Source organism: Crocodylus porosus, unplaced genomic scaffold (assembly GCF_001723895.1).
Source record: "Crocodylus porosus isolate Cpor-Errol unplaced genomic scaffold, CroPor_comp1, whole genome shotgun sequence".
NCBI lineage: Eukaryota > Metazoa > Chordata > Crocodylia > Crocodylidae > Crocodylus > Crocodylus porosus.
The window spans coordinates 2,852,030-2,868,354 of record NW_017728907.1 but is presented as its reverse complement, the minus strand read 5'-3'; the positions used below and the strand labels follow the sequence as shown (position 1 = coordinate 2,868,354).

Sequence of the window (16,325 nt, the reverse complement as noted above, 5' to 3'; positions counted from 1 at the left end):
ACACACACACACACACACACACACACACACACACACACACACACACACACACACACACAAAGAGAATGGTAGCCTATACTTTAATATTTTATGAGCCCTGTTGACAAGATATTTTGTGTTGTGGTAGCTTTATTTGTGCTTAGGGCTAGAAAAAAACATTCACTAATAGCTAGTGGGATACTGTCCTTAAAATGGAGTAGAAACTATGTCCTCCATTGTAACACTACTAGACTTATTTTTCATAGCTTCATGCTTGTAAAGACAACCTTCCAAATGTGAACTGAATGTAAACTGAATGCTCTGTGTTTTCCTGAGTCAGCAGTCAACTGTAATACCTCTGGTGCAAGTTGCACCTTTCCTAAGAAGGAGCAGAGCAAAAATGATGCGAATCTGCCCAATTTTTCATTGCTGCTATTTAGGATGCTAAGGGCAGTAGTTAAACTGTCAAGAATAATGAGAGTTTCATGCTGCTACTTGGGAAGGCTGTCAGAGGCTTCTTAGGAAAATTTGGAGCTTATAACAGAGTGGGGAAATTAGTTACAAAGGCACTGAGAGGAGGACTGCCCTCTTGTGATCTTAGGCAGTCCCTCACAGTTGAGGATGATTGTTTTCCATGATTGTCTTACCTGCATGTCTGAAGATGGCTGATGAGGCCTATCCAGGATCAACAGACTCTATTGCAGCTTGAACGTATATTTCCATGGGGGGGTGTGGCTCTGGATTCTTGATTTGGTCCACAACACTCCAATTTCTGCTGCTCCCACTTTTCCATCTTCCGTTGTTGTGAGTTTTCAAAGTACTGAGATTCTTGCAGCAGATTCTTCCCCCATTTGGGGCTGTCCCGTGTGATAGTCTCTCATGGGTTGACATCGATGTTTATTTTTTTTTGAGATGGTCTTGGGCCATCCCTGAAGTGCTTTCTCTGCCCTGTTCTTGACCATGTGCCTTGGCTGAGCTTGGAGAATAAAACTTGCTTCGGGAGTCTGCAGTTGACATCTGGATGACATGGCTGACCCAACGAAATTGATTTTAGATGATATTTGCCTCAGTACTCATGGTGTTTGCTTGCAGGAGGGCGCTAACATTGGTTTATTTGTCTTCCTGCTGGATTTGGAGGATCTTTTGCAGGTAGCATTGATCATACTTCTCCAGTAACTTTAGGTGTCTCCTGTACATTGTCCATATCTTGACTCTATACAACAAGGTGGGGATCATGACTGCTTGATAAACTATGGATCTGATGTTGCGATCTTTGAACACCCATTTCTTCAGGCATCCAAGGGCTACACTTGCACATTTGAGGTGATGTTGGATTTCTTCGTCTGTGTCAGGCTTCTGTGAGAGATTGTTTCTGAAGTATGGGAAATAATCAGTGTTCTCCAGTGTCTCACTGTGAATCTGGATTACCAGAGCTAGCAACTGTTCATTAGGAGCTTGTTGGTGGAAGATCTTAGTCTTCTGAGTGTTAAATGTCAGTCCCATTTTCTTGTATGCCTCTATAAAGACTTCAACAATTTTCTGAAGGTTGGCTTCTAAGTGAGGGGGGGCAATTATTATAGGCGAAGGGCCGCTTACTGAGTTTTGGCAAGCCAGAGGGCTGCATGACAGGCAGCCAGGGACAGATCAATATTAATTTTCCAAATTTTTTTAGGGCTCCACGGACCGGATAGACTGGCTTGGTGGCCTGCGGGCTGGATGTGGCCCTTGTTTTGCCCACCCCTGCGCTACAGCATCATCAGCATACTGGAGCTAAATGATTGAGGTCAGGGAGGTCTTGGTTTTGGCTTAGTCAGTTGAGGTTAAACAGCTTCCATTCATTCGATAGTTTAGTTCCACTCTGGCTGGAAGCTTGTTGGTAGCCAGATTTGGCATTGCAGCAAGAAATATTGAGAAATATTGCTTAACTCCTGTTTTAACCTCAAAGGAACCTGAGAACCACCACTCACATACAGTCACGGACAGGAAGAGGATAGTGACACACTTTGGTGGGCATCTGTGCTTCAGAAGAATCCTCCATAACACTTCTCGGCTAACAGAGTTGAAAGCTTTCATGAGGTCAAAGAAGGCTATGTAGAGAGGCTTATATTGTTACCAGCATTTCTCCTGCAGCTGGCGAGCTGTGAAGATCATGTCAGTTGTGTCTCCACCCACACTGAGATTCTGGAAGGAGCTCTTCAACAAGTGGAAGGAGAAGGTTCATGAGGGTTCTTGTAATGATCTTTGCTGTGGTGGATAGCAAGGCTGATTGCTCTGTAGTTTCCACAGTTGGATTTGTCTCCTTTCTTGAAGATTGTCACAATCGTGGTGGTGTCCCTGAGGTTGCCTGGGATTTCCTCATTATTCTAGATTCTTAAGATGAGGGCATGAAGCTGTGATGTAAGCTTCTCTCCTCCCTGTTTGAAGTTGCTTTGGAGCAGATGTTTCTCAGTAGGCCATTCCCTTCTTAACTTCTCTGCCAGAGACCCGAATCTAACCCATTGTCTTTTATGCTCTAACTCTATTTTTGCTTTTAGATCAGTGAATTTATATGTTTGGTCAGTTTTTTTTCAACCTGTATCTGCTCCTGGGGGATTCAATACACTGGGACAGTTTTCATTTCCTGATATTTCCCTCCCGTTATGTCCCCAGCCAACCTCAACTGAAGTGCAGGTAGTATAGATGGAAAACCTAGAGATATGGGGCATCACTGAGGTGAAAAGTTTCCCTTAACTGAACCAAACATTATTATGAATTTTACTGATGATGCCTTGTGTTTCTTTACTGGACAAGTAACCAGGGCTTTTGATCTTAAATTCTGTGCAGAGTGTTTGATAACCTCTGGCTAGGGACAGACATTACACACGAACCGGTTTAAGGGGTGCACTATTGGTGCACCCCTGAAGAGAACAGATGCCCTCCACTGATGTCAGCAACATGAGTCTTCTGCATTTGAAGAGGAAAAAGTAATACTATTTCTTCAGGCCAACTCTCTAGCCTGAAAAGGCAGTAGTGGAGGAAACTAGGCAGATGATAGCAACTGCTACTTCTTGATTGATCCTGCTTTCCAGCCTCATCCTTTTCAGAGGCAGTAAGAATTGCATTTCTGTGCAAGTACCCTCTGAAGAGTTAATCTAAAAGTAAACCTGTGGGCAAATCTTGGTAACTTGCATTGAAAAATTTTTTGGCTCCAGGATTTCAGACTCTTTCCTTGGGGATTTAGTTTATTACTTCAAAATAAACTTTTACCCTACTTCAATCCATCATAAAATTTTATCCTAGTTCAACCCATCAGTCATGTCCATTCTTCTGGCCTGGAGTCTTCTGCAAGGACCTGTCTACTTTCTATAAGATTGCATTTTACTACCTTGCAGGTTGAACATCTGTGCTCCACCTTCTTCTTAGCCCTGGTTCCTATGAGAGAATACTTTGCAAGCCATCTACCAGAAATCCTGAGTTTCAAATATAAAGATTCTGTACAAATCTCAGAACTCATGGCTTCTGGGCACAAATTCAGGTTTACTAGTTAACTACACATTATTTAATACTTGCATGGGAAATTAGTAAATGACTTGTATTAATTGTTATTTGTAACAACTTTGTCATGCTTATTTGTTGAATTTACTTTAAAGAGATTATAAACACACGTACACACTAATTGAAAAAGCATGTAAATATAAATTGAAATTTCGGAATCAAATCAGTAGCCAGACTGGGTAGTGTAAAATCCATACTTCTGTCTTTTTGTCTCTACAGGCCTTTCCCTACAGAAGAAAGCGTTGATGATGAAGATATCTACAAAGGCCTTCATGATTTAATAGAGTATGTTGTAAATCTTTAACAGATTGAAAAGTATTAGCTTTCTGCTGTGCAGAGAATTCTTTAAATGAGATGATGAACTATGTATTTAAAATAAAAGATATCTGGTCAAGATTTGGTTAGAAAGGAAGGATCAATTATATATTAAAAAAAGGCTTCCTTTAGGGAATTTTATACATTAAATATATCTGAAAATATATGTTTCACAAGGGAGTTGGGTGGCAAAATAATATTTGAATATACTTTGAATTATTTGTTTGTATTATTAGAATGTTTTGATAAAAATTACATAATCAGTTAAATTTTTGGCCCAGATCCCGCAAACAGTTGTACTTGTGCAGATCATTATTTGTGTAAGTACTCCCACTGAAGTCCGTAGATCTTGAGTGGACTTGCCCCTGTGGATTTAGTCATCCAGGCCCTTTTGCTTGACTACAGGTTACCACAGGTATTTTTTTTACACCACAGTGATTGAAATGCAATTTGTCAGGTGAAGCAGTATCTCTTATTAGACCAGCATGTATTGCTAGGAAAGATAGGAGACAAATGTTTGAGCTTCAGGTATCCTTCATCAGGTCAGAGAGAGAAGCACTCGCAGTCCAAGCTTAAACACAAGGTAGAACAGTTGGTTTAGTTCGGGGCGGGCAGTTATTTTGGGCAGGGTGCCGCTTACCCAGTTTTGGCAAGCTGTCATGGGTAGCCTCATGGGTATCCCCACCCCCTGGTCACCATCTTGTGACCAATGTCCCAATGTCTTGGGACCAATGTCTCAGGGACAGCACCGATGGGGTGCAGGCTGGCAGGGATCTGTGGAGCCGGGCTGGGCTGCACCAGCAGGGAGAGGGGGGAGCTGGCCAGGCTCCATGGAGCCCCTGCTAGCTGGGACCCTGTATTCCTGCCACCCTGCTCTGGGCCCCACTGGCACTTGCCCCAGGACACCGGTGTGGGCCCCACCCACTTCCAGTGCCCCCCAGCCCCGCTGTACAGGTGGGGGGCAGCGTGAAGCCCTGACCCCATGCTCACCAGCAGGTAACGAGTTGGTGCTGATTGTGGGGAAAAGCGGCCTCTTCCCTGCCCCATGACTTGTACTCCCTGCTGCAGCCACGTGCAGCCCACATGGGGCTGCCTGTGCCTGCTCAGGACAGCCCCGCATGGGCTGCGAGCGGCTGCAGCAGGGAGCACAGGGCAGGGGAGGGGCTGCTTTTCCCTGCCACCCACTTACCTGAGGTTCTAGCAGGGTGCACTGGCACGGTCCCAGGCCTGAAACCTCTGCTGCGGCTTCCAGTGGGGCTGGGCAGGTCCTGCTGTTGTGGGAGTCTGCTGGGGCTTCCCCATGGTCCTACTGCCCCTGGTTTCTGTCATTTTTTTACAGGAACCAAGGACAGATCAGTATTAATTTTCTAAATTTTTTTAGGGGCCTCGTGGGCCGGATCTGGCTTGTGGGCTGTGTTTTGCCCCCCCCCCCCACTTTAGTTTAACCTAATTAGAGTAATGACTGTAGCCACTTAAAAGAGATGTGGGCATAAAGCAACTGGATACCAAAAAAACATAGACTTAATAGTCATTAGATGGAGTTTGTTGTACTAACCTCTCATCTCACCTTTGCTGACTTTTATTTACAATGAGCAACATTTTTGTAGCACATACTAATATTCCAGTTGTGTTAATAGCTCATGGGTGAGTTTAAAACCTCTGGCACATGTTCATTTCAAGACACAGTGGGATCTGATCCCTGATCCCAACAATGAGTCGTGCCTCCTTACCATGTACATGGTAAAAGCCCTGATTTTGGGATTGGGAATCAGATCTCAGTTGAGCCCTTCTTACACGGCAGTTCAGGGAAGCACTGGCAAGTTGAAAGCTGGGTGCCTGCAGGTCTGGAGTCAGGGCTGACAATGAGCTGATTTTTCTACTCTGGCCAGGGACCATACTGGAATCTCAAACTAGCTCCAGTGTGGTCTGGGGCCCAGCTAACAATCAAATGATTGTCAACTTTGGCCCCAGGGTCCACACTCAGATAATAGTTGGTCCTCACCTCTGACTGTACTGGAGCTGGTTCAGGACCCCGGTGTGGTTCATGCCAGGAGCTGACAGTCAGCTGATTTTTACCCTCACCAGAATCTGTTGCACTTTCAGTGTAAAATGTTCTACAAACCAGCCATAATGGCTGGTTTAATATTTTATGGCACCTTAAATTAGGTACATGTGTAGCACTCTTGCAATCTGTGTCATGGTTAACATATTAAATCACAACATAAATGTAACATGTAGAGGGGGCATAAGAAACACTTTATAGAATTATAAAACGTGGTTTTTCAGATTTTGTTTTTATAGCAGTATTAAACATCAAATCCTAATACAATAGGAGATGAATATGCTTTCAGCAAGAAGAGAACGTCTCATGGTATATAGTCAGTACCCTACAAAAGGCCTCGTGATATATAGCTCTATTGCAGTTTCTGCAAAGAAGGTTCCTAAGTATGTTCCTAAAATAGGAATATCTATTATTTTGAGAAGAATATCCCCTGTTTTGATTACTGTAATGGTTTATATGCCAAAAATTTTTGCCACGAAGCATTTACTTCAGATTGGTTGATATACTTTTACATTGTTTTGCACATATTGTATGGTGAAATTTGATAGCTGGCTGCTTGTTAAAATATAAATAAGAAAAAACTAAAAGGAAATATGCATTTAGTAATATAAACACTTCTAGATATCACCATGTGAGTTACTTAAATCTTTGGGATTTTCCTTAACTAGTGCAGTTTATTTTACAAAAATAATTCACATTAATGGCCTGAATCTAAATGGTCCCCATGGAACTACATGTTTAGAATGATTTAAATAATTTTTCTTTGCCTTTTTACTTTTTAAAATCGTGCTTTTTTCATCCTCATCTTTTAAAAATACTCCCAAGTGAAGTTCCTTTTACTAGTCTTTGTTACCTTCCATGCATACACAGAAATCACTCAAAATAGTATGCATGTGATGAAAAATGAGATATTGAAATATTTTACTCCTAAAAAGTAAAAAGGCAAAATCCTATGTTATGATTTTGACTGAGATTTTCAAAGAGGCATTTGGAATATGAATAATTAAATCACACTAATATTGGCTCCCACCCGTTACTACATTAACTACCTGTAGAAAGCAGCTCATGGAAATATAGGCTGCTTATACATGTATTTGGGGTGGGGCGTTTTAATTAGAGTGGTTCCCAGAGAGCTGCTCTAATTAAAATTTCTCACCGCCATGTGCATAAGCCCCCACAGATTTAAACATGGCTGCAGAGGCACTTTATCGAAACCCTGCACTGGGAGGGGTGGCTGCAGGGGGGCTAAGATGAATTTGTGGGGGGCTATAGATGCCAAGGCCCTCCCTACATCACCACCCACAAAGGCACGTTGCAGTGCAGCAAGGCACTCCTGGCCCATGCATGAATCTGCCTATGGCTGGAGCATCCCAACTAGAACACAGAGCAGACTTGTTCTAATTAGAATGTGAAACAGCACATGTATAGGTGCCCATAGTAACTATTTCTAAATGAGTAAGTAGTTCTAAATATGTTAGATCAGGTAAAGGAAATAATCCAAGTATGGTAGCACATAGCTCCATGTAGCTAGACTGCTTCTGTATTACTGAGTGTAAGAGAGAGTCTCTTTCTGTCCTTTTCTCTCTCTTCCTTTTCCCAATAAAAATATTGTGGCGATCTTTATTTCTTTGTAAAAATATTCTGATTGGCTCTATTCAATGCCTTATTTTTTGGTAGACATCTCTCACTTTTTTTAACATTTTTTAATTCAGTTAGTTTTGTTTCTTTAACTTTGCATTAGTTTTATAGGTCAGATTTAAACATGTCTAGCTAAAAATTAAGGGTCTTACTGATTTTTTTTTTTTAATTTTTTCAATTTTTTTATAGTCCATTCCTGGTCTAACTCAGTTTGTTCTGTTTGATTTGTCTGCTTAGGCTGCTTGTAAAAATCCTGCCATTTTGTGATTTTTTTTTTCCTTCCTGTTGTTTCAGGGGTATTGGCTGTAGCTGTGGTGGTCTAAGGACATAGGTAGACAAAATTCTTTGGGTAAATCTGGTATCTTTAATTAGAGCAACTAAAATAGTTGGAAAAATTCTTTGCAAGCTTTTGTGTACAAATATGCTTCTTCAGGCAGAGCAAGCGTCTGCAGTTCCAACTATTTTAGTTGGTCTAATAAAAGATTTACTCAAAGAACCTGCCTTCTTGTTGTTGGCGTTGTCATTTCCATTTGATATACAGAACTTTTACAATGTCTCCTTTTTTTTTTTTTTTTGCCTTTCAGTGAATCTGGTGTAGATGAAGATGAAGAGTTATATGATTGTGTTTATGGAGAAGATGAAGGGGGGGAAGTATATGAAGACCTAATGAAAGATGAAGCAGCAAATCCACCTGTATGATTTTCCCATTTTTATTTAGAGTAACTTCAGGTTTTTCATGAAGAAATAGTACCAGTATGTGAAATTTTAGTTTAAATATAAGAATATCAACCTACAATGAAATCAATATTCTCTTATGGAGAGCTGAAAAAGGTTAATTATTGTAGTTCTAATTGAATAAATGAGAAGTTAAAAAAAAAGATTTAGTTGCTTATACATAGTAAGGTATGCCAGTTGAATTTGTATATTTGTATATTTCAATATACAATATGCTAATTAAATTTAAGATCAATGAAAAATTAAATCCTACTTTTAAAAAAAATAGGACACTTTTGAATAAAGTTATATGACCAAGTGTTTAGTGCTCAGTAGTCATGGCACATCCTCCTTCAGGAGAGAGAGGACCATATATTCTTATCCCTTTACATTTGTTGTTTTATTGAATAGTTTATTTAAGGTAGGTGCTTACCTTTGGCTTTTCCAGATTGAATTCCAGTGGTAAAAACACTTGTAAAAATTAAAATTCAAAGGGTCTGAAGGGTTTTTCCCTTGTATTCTGAGATAAAACCAGCCAGTTGCAAGTACCTATCACATTTTTTGATACTGCTTTTACTGTGATCCCAAAAATTTTCCTTGAGAGGTGACAAAAGTATATTTCCTTTGGAAGAATTACTGCCATATTTCATGTACTTAACATAATGCTGGGCCCTCCAAAAAGGACTGTAGGTCTTAGCAACTTACTTGAAGAACATTTTCACCTTATTTTCTAGCACATTATTGTACTTAGAAGTACTAATGTGATACAGGATTTTAGAAGGAATATAGCTTGTCTGTAAAGTAATGAAAAACTTAGGAGTTTCAGTTTGTAGATGCTCATCTTTATCAAAAGTATACAACACCTGAGTTTATTGGTCTAGTAATTCAGTAAATGTTAGGAATTCAGTACTTTTGGAGACTTTGCAATCCAGAATAAAATGGCAGTTGTTTCTTTTTTGGGTTAGGAATTCAGTAATTGTCTTATCATAACTCAAGAGTTGCGTAATTTCCTTGAAACTCAAACCATTGTTTAGTTGAAAGTGCAGATTTTGTGCGGTTTTATCACATAGTCATAAATAAGCTTGAGTTTACTTGCAGCTGGGAATAGGTACTTGGTGCAAAAGTATTTTCAGATACTTGCTATTCCTTCTTTGAATTTCAAATTTTCAATGCAACTCAAACCCAGGAAAGCTTCAGGTCTTGTAATTTTTTTCCAGTGGAAGCAGTTGTCATTGGTTAAGAAGGAGTCTACTACAATGACATTAACTATACATGTTTCTGAAAATGATTATGCTCAGACCTCAAGCTAACCATCATGTGTCCACATGCTTTAAATAAGCTCTTGTAATGCATGGTTTCACATTTTCTATGGAAGTTCTATGCAAGGGGGAAAAACAGAAAGAAAAATGATGACTAATGAGCAATAATGAGTGACTGGTCACAAGAGAAGATTAACTCTTGGCAAACGAAGCTGTTCTGACCTCAAAAAGCTGTAAACACGTATATAAAATTGACAAGTGACCTAGCTCTGCTTGTTAGTGAGAGGATCAAGGGTGTTTTTTTCCTGTGCTCTAATACTAGAATAGTGGGCCCTAGCAATGATCTAGTTCAACCTGGGCTCAAGATAGGATCATTCCTATCTGAGACATCCCAGGCAAATGTTAACTCAGCCTGCACTTAAACACTTCTAATGACAGATATCTCACAGCCTCTCTTGGTAATATGTTCCAGTGCTTAACTGCACATAATTAGAAAGGTATTTGCCAATTATGCCCATTACTGCTGGTCTGGTACCCTGAAGATACAAAGAGCAATTACCATCTTCTTTATAACAGCCGTTTTTGTATTTATACTTCATATATATTTTTATATGAAAATATTTTTATTTAGATTTTGTCTGAAGACTCTTGTCAAATCCCATTTCAGTTTCCTCCTCTTCAGACTAAATAATCCTAATTCTTCCAACTCTCCACATATGACATACTTTTTGTACTGCTAATGAAATTTGTGATTTTTTTGAAATGTGGTATCCAACACTGAACAACAGTTTCTAGCTGAGGTGTATAAATGGTGTGGAAGAGTCGCTTCCCAAGACTTCATAATTACATTAATGTTAATACTTCTCAGTATGTTAACCATTTTTGTCATAATGTTATACTGTTTGTTTACATTCAGCTTGCCATCCACTATAACCCCCAGATCCTTTTTTGTAGTAGTGCAGCCTAGTCAATTTTTCTCCACTTAATATCTGTGGATTTGATTGTTTTTTTCCTGTGCATAGCACTTTGACATTAAACATGGATAAGTGCATCCTATTTATTTCAGAGCATTTCTCAACTTTATTAAGGTTATTTTGAATTCTAATAGTGTTTTTTAAGTGCTTGCTATCTATCCTGCAGGGTGTCATCCACAGATTCACTAAATGTACACTTAATGATTTGGAGGATGGAATTAAGATATTGAGCAGTACTTAACCCAGGGTTTTCTTTGGAACCCGATATGATATCTCCTTTCCATTTGAGTTACTGATAACTACTTTTTCAGTGCATTTATTAAACCAGTTATACATCCTCTGTATAGTAGCTTTATCTTAATGGTGTTTCCTTAGCATCTTTATGAGAATGTCAGGATAAAACCTTACCAAAAAGGAGTTCTAGCGCATCCATTTTATCCACAAGGCATGTCTTTAGAATGCTTACTTTTTTAATATACAGCCTACTTGTTTCAAGTGCAGCTTCCAAGATGTAGTTTGTACCAGGTTTTTGCCCCAGACTTTGTCTCCCCATTCACATGTCCATGGCTTTAAATTAATCTCATTGAGCATGATGAATGGCATCTATAAGTAACTCATCACTGTAAATAAATGCTTCATAGTCATGCTCCAAATTAGGGAACTAAGCTACAGTTTAATTTCATATTATTTTCAAAATTAAGTGGGAAGGGCTAAACTGATTAGAGCTAAATGTTAACTTTTTATAGAGCTTAGTTAATACTAAATTTTATTCAAACTCTTGAAGTTGTTAGCTAATTGCACATTTAAAAACCATTTCCTGGGTAATTGTCACAATCCTTTGAGGCTGCAACATGGATAAAGTTACAATGAGCAATATGTCCTAATCACTAAGTAGTAAACAAATAAATGAGTTTGTTATCCGCTAGGTGTCTGTGAGTAAATTAAACTTGACTTGCTTCTAATTGCAGAAATATACTGAAAATGATGTAAGAACCTGCTGCCTTGCTGAAATAAAACAAACTGAAGAGAAATACACAGAAACTTTAGAATCAATAGAGAAGGTAAGGCAGTTAACTCTGTACTAGCAGAATAGCTATTTACATAGTAAATAACAGGCTGGAAAATATAAGTCAAGGTGTACCCTTTTCTTTGCAGTTTTTCATGGTGCCGCTGAAGAGGTTTCTGTCGGGTTCAGATTTTGATACGGTTTTCATCAACATTCCTGTAAGTAATTGTTTACTTAAAGAAAGAGGCAGGGGATTTTTGTTTGGTTTTTTCCGTGCAGTCAGACTAGATATAACAATGTGCAAAAATCTTCCAAAGCATTTAAATATCTAGCTACTGTAAATCTTAGTAAAGAAAAGACCTTGTACCACATCTTTATTTCTGGAGTTAAATCAGCTGAGGATCTGACTTTAGCTACCCTGCAGTACGCAGAATCTGTTTAATCCTCTCTGTGTATACTAGAGAGACATGGATCATGGCTTGCGGCTAATATGGGAAAAGAATGACCATCATTCATGGGTTTGTGAATATCATGCATGGATTTTCCATCAGTGTGGAGAACATTTATACAGCACTTTCATTTACAGAAATACTATGAATGAATACAACTTTATATCAGCCAGGATTTCATTGATAGCTGGACATGTCACTGAAGGCAATTTAAAATCAACATAGTTTACATCTTTCTACTCAGAATCTGATATTGGATGCAATAAAGAGAACTCCATGTAAAGTTTCTGGGATATTTCCCTTTTAGATAAAATGTTTGGAGGTTCCTTATGTGAATGACATACTTCAGGAAATCCCATTTACTTTGCAATCCAGAATAAAATGGCAGTTGCTTTTTGGGGGGGTTAGAAATTCAGTAAATGTGTTATCATAAATCTCATCCTTTTAAGTGAAGACATCAAGCATCATTTCAAAGCTCTTTTCATGCAAAAAGATAAAAGCTGCAAACTGTAAGTGTTCAAAATGCGCTTCTGAATGTCTGCAGCCTACTTCTTTGTGTGAGGGCAGTTTTGCACTGCTTTTCTGGCACTTTACTATTCTAAAGCAGGTTAATTGGCCCAGGAAAATTCCCGTGTTTCTTCATATTTGCCCCAGTACTCGGGTCTTTATCTAGGCCAGAGGTAGACAACCTCTTCTGGCTTCAGGCTGGAATGACCCACCCAGGTGAGAGGCAGGCAGATGAGTGGTAAGACCCAGCTGCTGCCACTATTGTCTGTCCAGCGTCACAGGGAGAGTGCCTGCAGTTGGCACTTCTCCCTGCAGCAGCATGGCCACAGCACCCATAGCCAAAGCCCTTACTATTGAAGTCCTACTTCTGTGTTCCAAATCAGTGGTTCCGCAGGCAGGTTCTGGCCTCTGGGCCATAGGTCATCAACCTGTAATATAGGCCATTGAAATACCAAATGTTCAATTTCAACCCCTTTGAATTTTTACATTTACTCCCAATGTATCTATGTGAGCTAGAAACCCTTATACTGTACTGCCTTCCCCTTGCCTTCCACTTCAAATATGGTCTGACCTATTTAACTTCTTCATCTTTGGTTCGCTTCCCACTCTGTCTAATCTACATAGCCTGTCATTTCATGTCCTCCTCCAGCTGTTGTCTCTATACCTTTCTTAGGAAGGGTTGTCTTTGCAGAGCGTAGAAAACCAACCCACCATAAAACATGTATACAGGACTGCAGATATAGTTTGCTGTAATTAATTCCCATATATGCTTCGCTTGGTTAGCATGTTTACATCCTCTACCTTTTCAGACATCTGTCAATCCTGTATCTCCCATCACAGAAGTGTTAATGAAACAGGTAAGAGATGGAGGAAGAATGTAAACTAAAAATCAACTGAAACTTTAGTACTTAATTTCTTTTGTCTTGTGTTCCCTTTTCTTTGCTTTTGGATAAAAGCACTTGAAATGCCTTTCAGGAGCTCCGAGCAGTGTGTGAGTGTACAGGCATTCACAACCAAAGAAGGGTTTAATAAATGGCCAGCATACTTTAAAAAAAAAAAAAAAAAATCCTTAAAAAATGAGGATCATACCTGAAGCCATTGCTGAAATGTTTATAGCTTTAGGGAGCATGATGGGGGGAAAGTGTTGTTTGGTCCTCTAACACAGTGGTTCTTAACCTTTTTTTGTATCAGGACCCATCTGTAAACAATCCTGACCTAGTGCCCCTGCCCCTGGACCCCAGTCTTCTCTCTGAAGCATTTGGGGCAGGGGATGGGTGTGTGGGGCTGGAGAGGGTGTGTGTGGGGCCTGGGGGGCCCCCAAGCAGCCCCTTGCAGGCTGGAACTCTGCCAACCTGCAAGGGAAAAGCCATGTTTTCCCATGGTTTTTCTCTTTTAAAGCAGAATCCATTTTTTAAGTTTGTTCATGACCCTTTCATATATTCTTGCAACCCATTTTTGGGTTGCGACTCATGGGTTGAGAAACACTGCTCTAACATTCCACAGTGCTCTGCGTTTCCTACCGCACTCCCTTCGATGCTCTGATAGGGAGAGAGCAGAGTGGAGAGCCAGTGAACACTCTCCTATGAGCCTGGCTGTCCTTGAGGATCTCTGAGGGCCAAGAGGCATGCAGAGAATTGTTTTCTCCAGCTTTGGGGCTGGAGATCAGGAATCCTTGCATGTTTACCGGTCTCCCTATTCCTGAGACTGAGGAATGGGGATGGAGAGAACAATTTCTTCGTGCCTTTTGGTGTCTGAAACTAGGAGACAGGAGGCAGAGTGTATAAGATGGTGTTCATTGGCTGTCTGCCCCATTTTTCCTTTCCCTGGGGCAGGGAGCTGCAGGGAGTGGAGCCACAGGGCTGAGCAATATTTTGTTGTGCCCCCTGGAGAGCTTGAACCCCTCTGGTAAGAGGGCTGCAGTGGGGGGCTTCAAATCTATTCATGGCCTGGAGGGCTTCAAATTTGAAATGCTCAAAATTGGAGTGGAATTTGGAATATTTCAAATGTATGTCTGTCCATGGCCTTTATCTGTAATGACATCTATTTAGCATGGAGAGATTTCAGGACCAAAGAGCTGGTATTCCTATTTACAAAGCCTCAATATAACTTGGTGCTGTGTTAATAAATAGGAATTTTATACATAATACATGACCACAAAATTAATAAGCTATTAGGAGCTCCTGTGATAAATCTTTAACTGGCATTTTGTAAACGTCTAGGAATTCATTACATTATTTGATAACATTTCAACAGTTTTTAAAAATGCGTTAAATGTCACAGTTCACACACCGAATACAATTCCATTTTAAATTATTATATTTTCAACATTCTTATGCTTAAGGTGGGATTCAGGTTTACTACTAGCTCCTAAAACTTGATGAAGGTTTCTGCTATCATTTTAAAAATGTAGGGGTCAGTTAGTCCAAAAATATCTACAAACATTTGGTCTGCTTAAACCCTAGAAAGCTGCATGTGACTGCATTTGCTACTCAGGAAAAAAAGGCTTGAGTGCTGTCTAAGGCTATTTAGAAAGAAGGAAGGGGGGAATGATTTAGTTTCGGTACCCAAAAATGAACAGTGAACTAAGAGGGAGAGTGCTCATGTACTATCCCTCTGACAAAATAGATTTCTCTTTCTTTCTTATCTCTCCCTATTCCACCCCCACCCCCGGCCTTCCCCCATCACTGTGTAAAAGAGGGCTTTAGGATGAAGTTTCTCTCCATGTGCAAATGGAAAAATCAGTGTAGGCCTCTGGGTCCATTTCCTCATGCTAAAACATATTTTAATGACTAACAAGAGAATGTTGTCTTGACCAGTCTCCCAGTAAACATGCTAAATTAGATTTCAGGGCACTGGTATTAATTTGTTTCAGGGGGTTTGGATAGGGAAGTTTGCATGGATTGAATATATTATGGAAAGGTGTTCTACTTGGACTTGAAGTTTATGCAGGGCTGGCCTACCACTTAGCACAAAGTGCTTACTTGGAACGACAGTAACCGGGATTCTGACTCTTATCCTTCTGAGGCTGCAGGTAGATATTGAGTGCCTGTACACAAGCATGGAGGTTGCTCCGGCTGCTGTAATTACAGTGCACCAGACAGACTTGATTAATCCCATCATTTTACCATCAGACTTGATTAACCAGGTCTATGGGAGCATGGTGATTACCATGCTTCAGCAGCCTCCCATGTCTCATGTATCAACATCCTCGCTATTAAAAATGGTGGTGGGGACACTTGTTGAATGAGCTTTAGTTCAAGCATTCCCACTGCCATTTTTAAGTGCAGGCATCCTGATGCATGAGATGCAGCAGCACTTTAGAGTGGCTCTTGGAGATGTTCTAATTAAAGCTCCCTCCCTACCCCCCGTTCCCAGAGCATGTGTAAAAGTGCTTATTATACTTAAGGAAATTTGATAGAACAGTGAGGAGAGAAGGGAGAAATCCCTGGTGGATTTGTGTCCCTTTGGTGTCTCAGAAACTGTAGCGTATAGCTATTTTGCAGCCATAATACCTTAGACCAGGGTGGCCAACCTATGGCATGTGTGCCATAAGTGACATAGGTAGCTTTTGTATGTAACATGGCAGATCAGGTAGGGAACAGACAGCACAGTGGCAGATATGGCAGGAAGCAAAAAGCAGAGAAGCTGATTGCGCAAGGAGCACGGGTTAGAAAGCAGAAAACTAAACAACAGATCAAACAAGGAACACAGGGCAGAGAGCAGAATGAGAGCAGCCAGTTGGGCAGGGAGAAAGGCATCAGAATGGCTCTTGAGGAATGTGTAGGGCTAACTTGTGGTGGGCCTGCTAAAGAGATTGGCCTATGCTGCCTTAGCCAGGGGCACCAAAGATGCATCCAGTGGGCCAGATCTGCCATTCAGAGACTATCA

The 16,325-nt window shown here is 40.3% G+C and overlaps 1 protein-coding gene across 1 annotated transcript in view; it reads left to right on the top strand.

Annotated features, from left to right (window-relative positions):
- The window catches only part of VAV3 (vav guanine nucleotide exchange factor 3), a 220,281-nt gene that overhangs the window by 54,684 nt on the left and 149,272 nt on the right, over window positions 1–16,325 (top strand). The window contains exons 3-6 of the mRNA XM_019530656.1: window positions 3,733–3,798; window positions 8,113–8,221; window positions 11,444–11,536; window positions 11,631–11,699. Coding sequence (XP_019386201.1) covers window positions 3,733–3,798; window positions 8,113–8,221; window positions 11,444–11,536; window positions 11,631–11,699 — 337 coding nt within the window. The remainder of the gene's footprint in view (window positions 1–3,732; window positions 3,799–8,112; window positions 8,222–11,443; window positions 11,537–11,630; window positions 11,700–16,325) is intronic.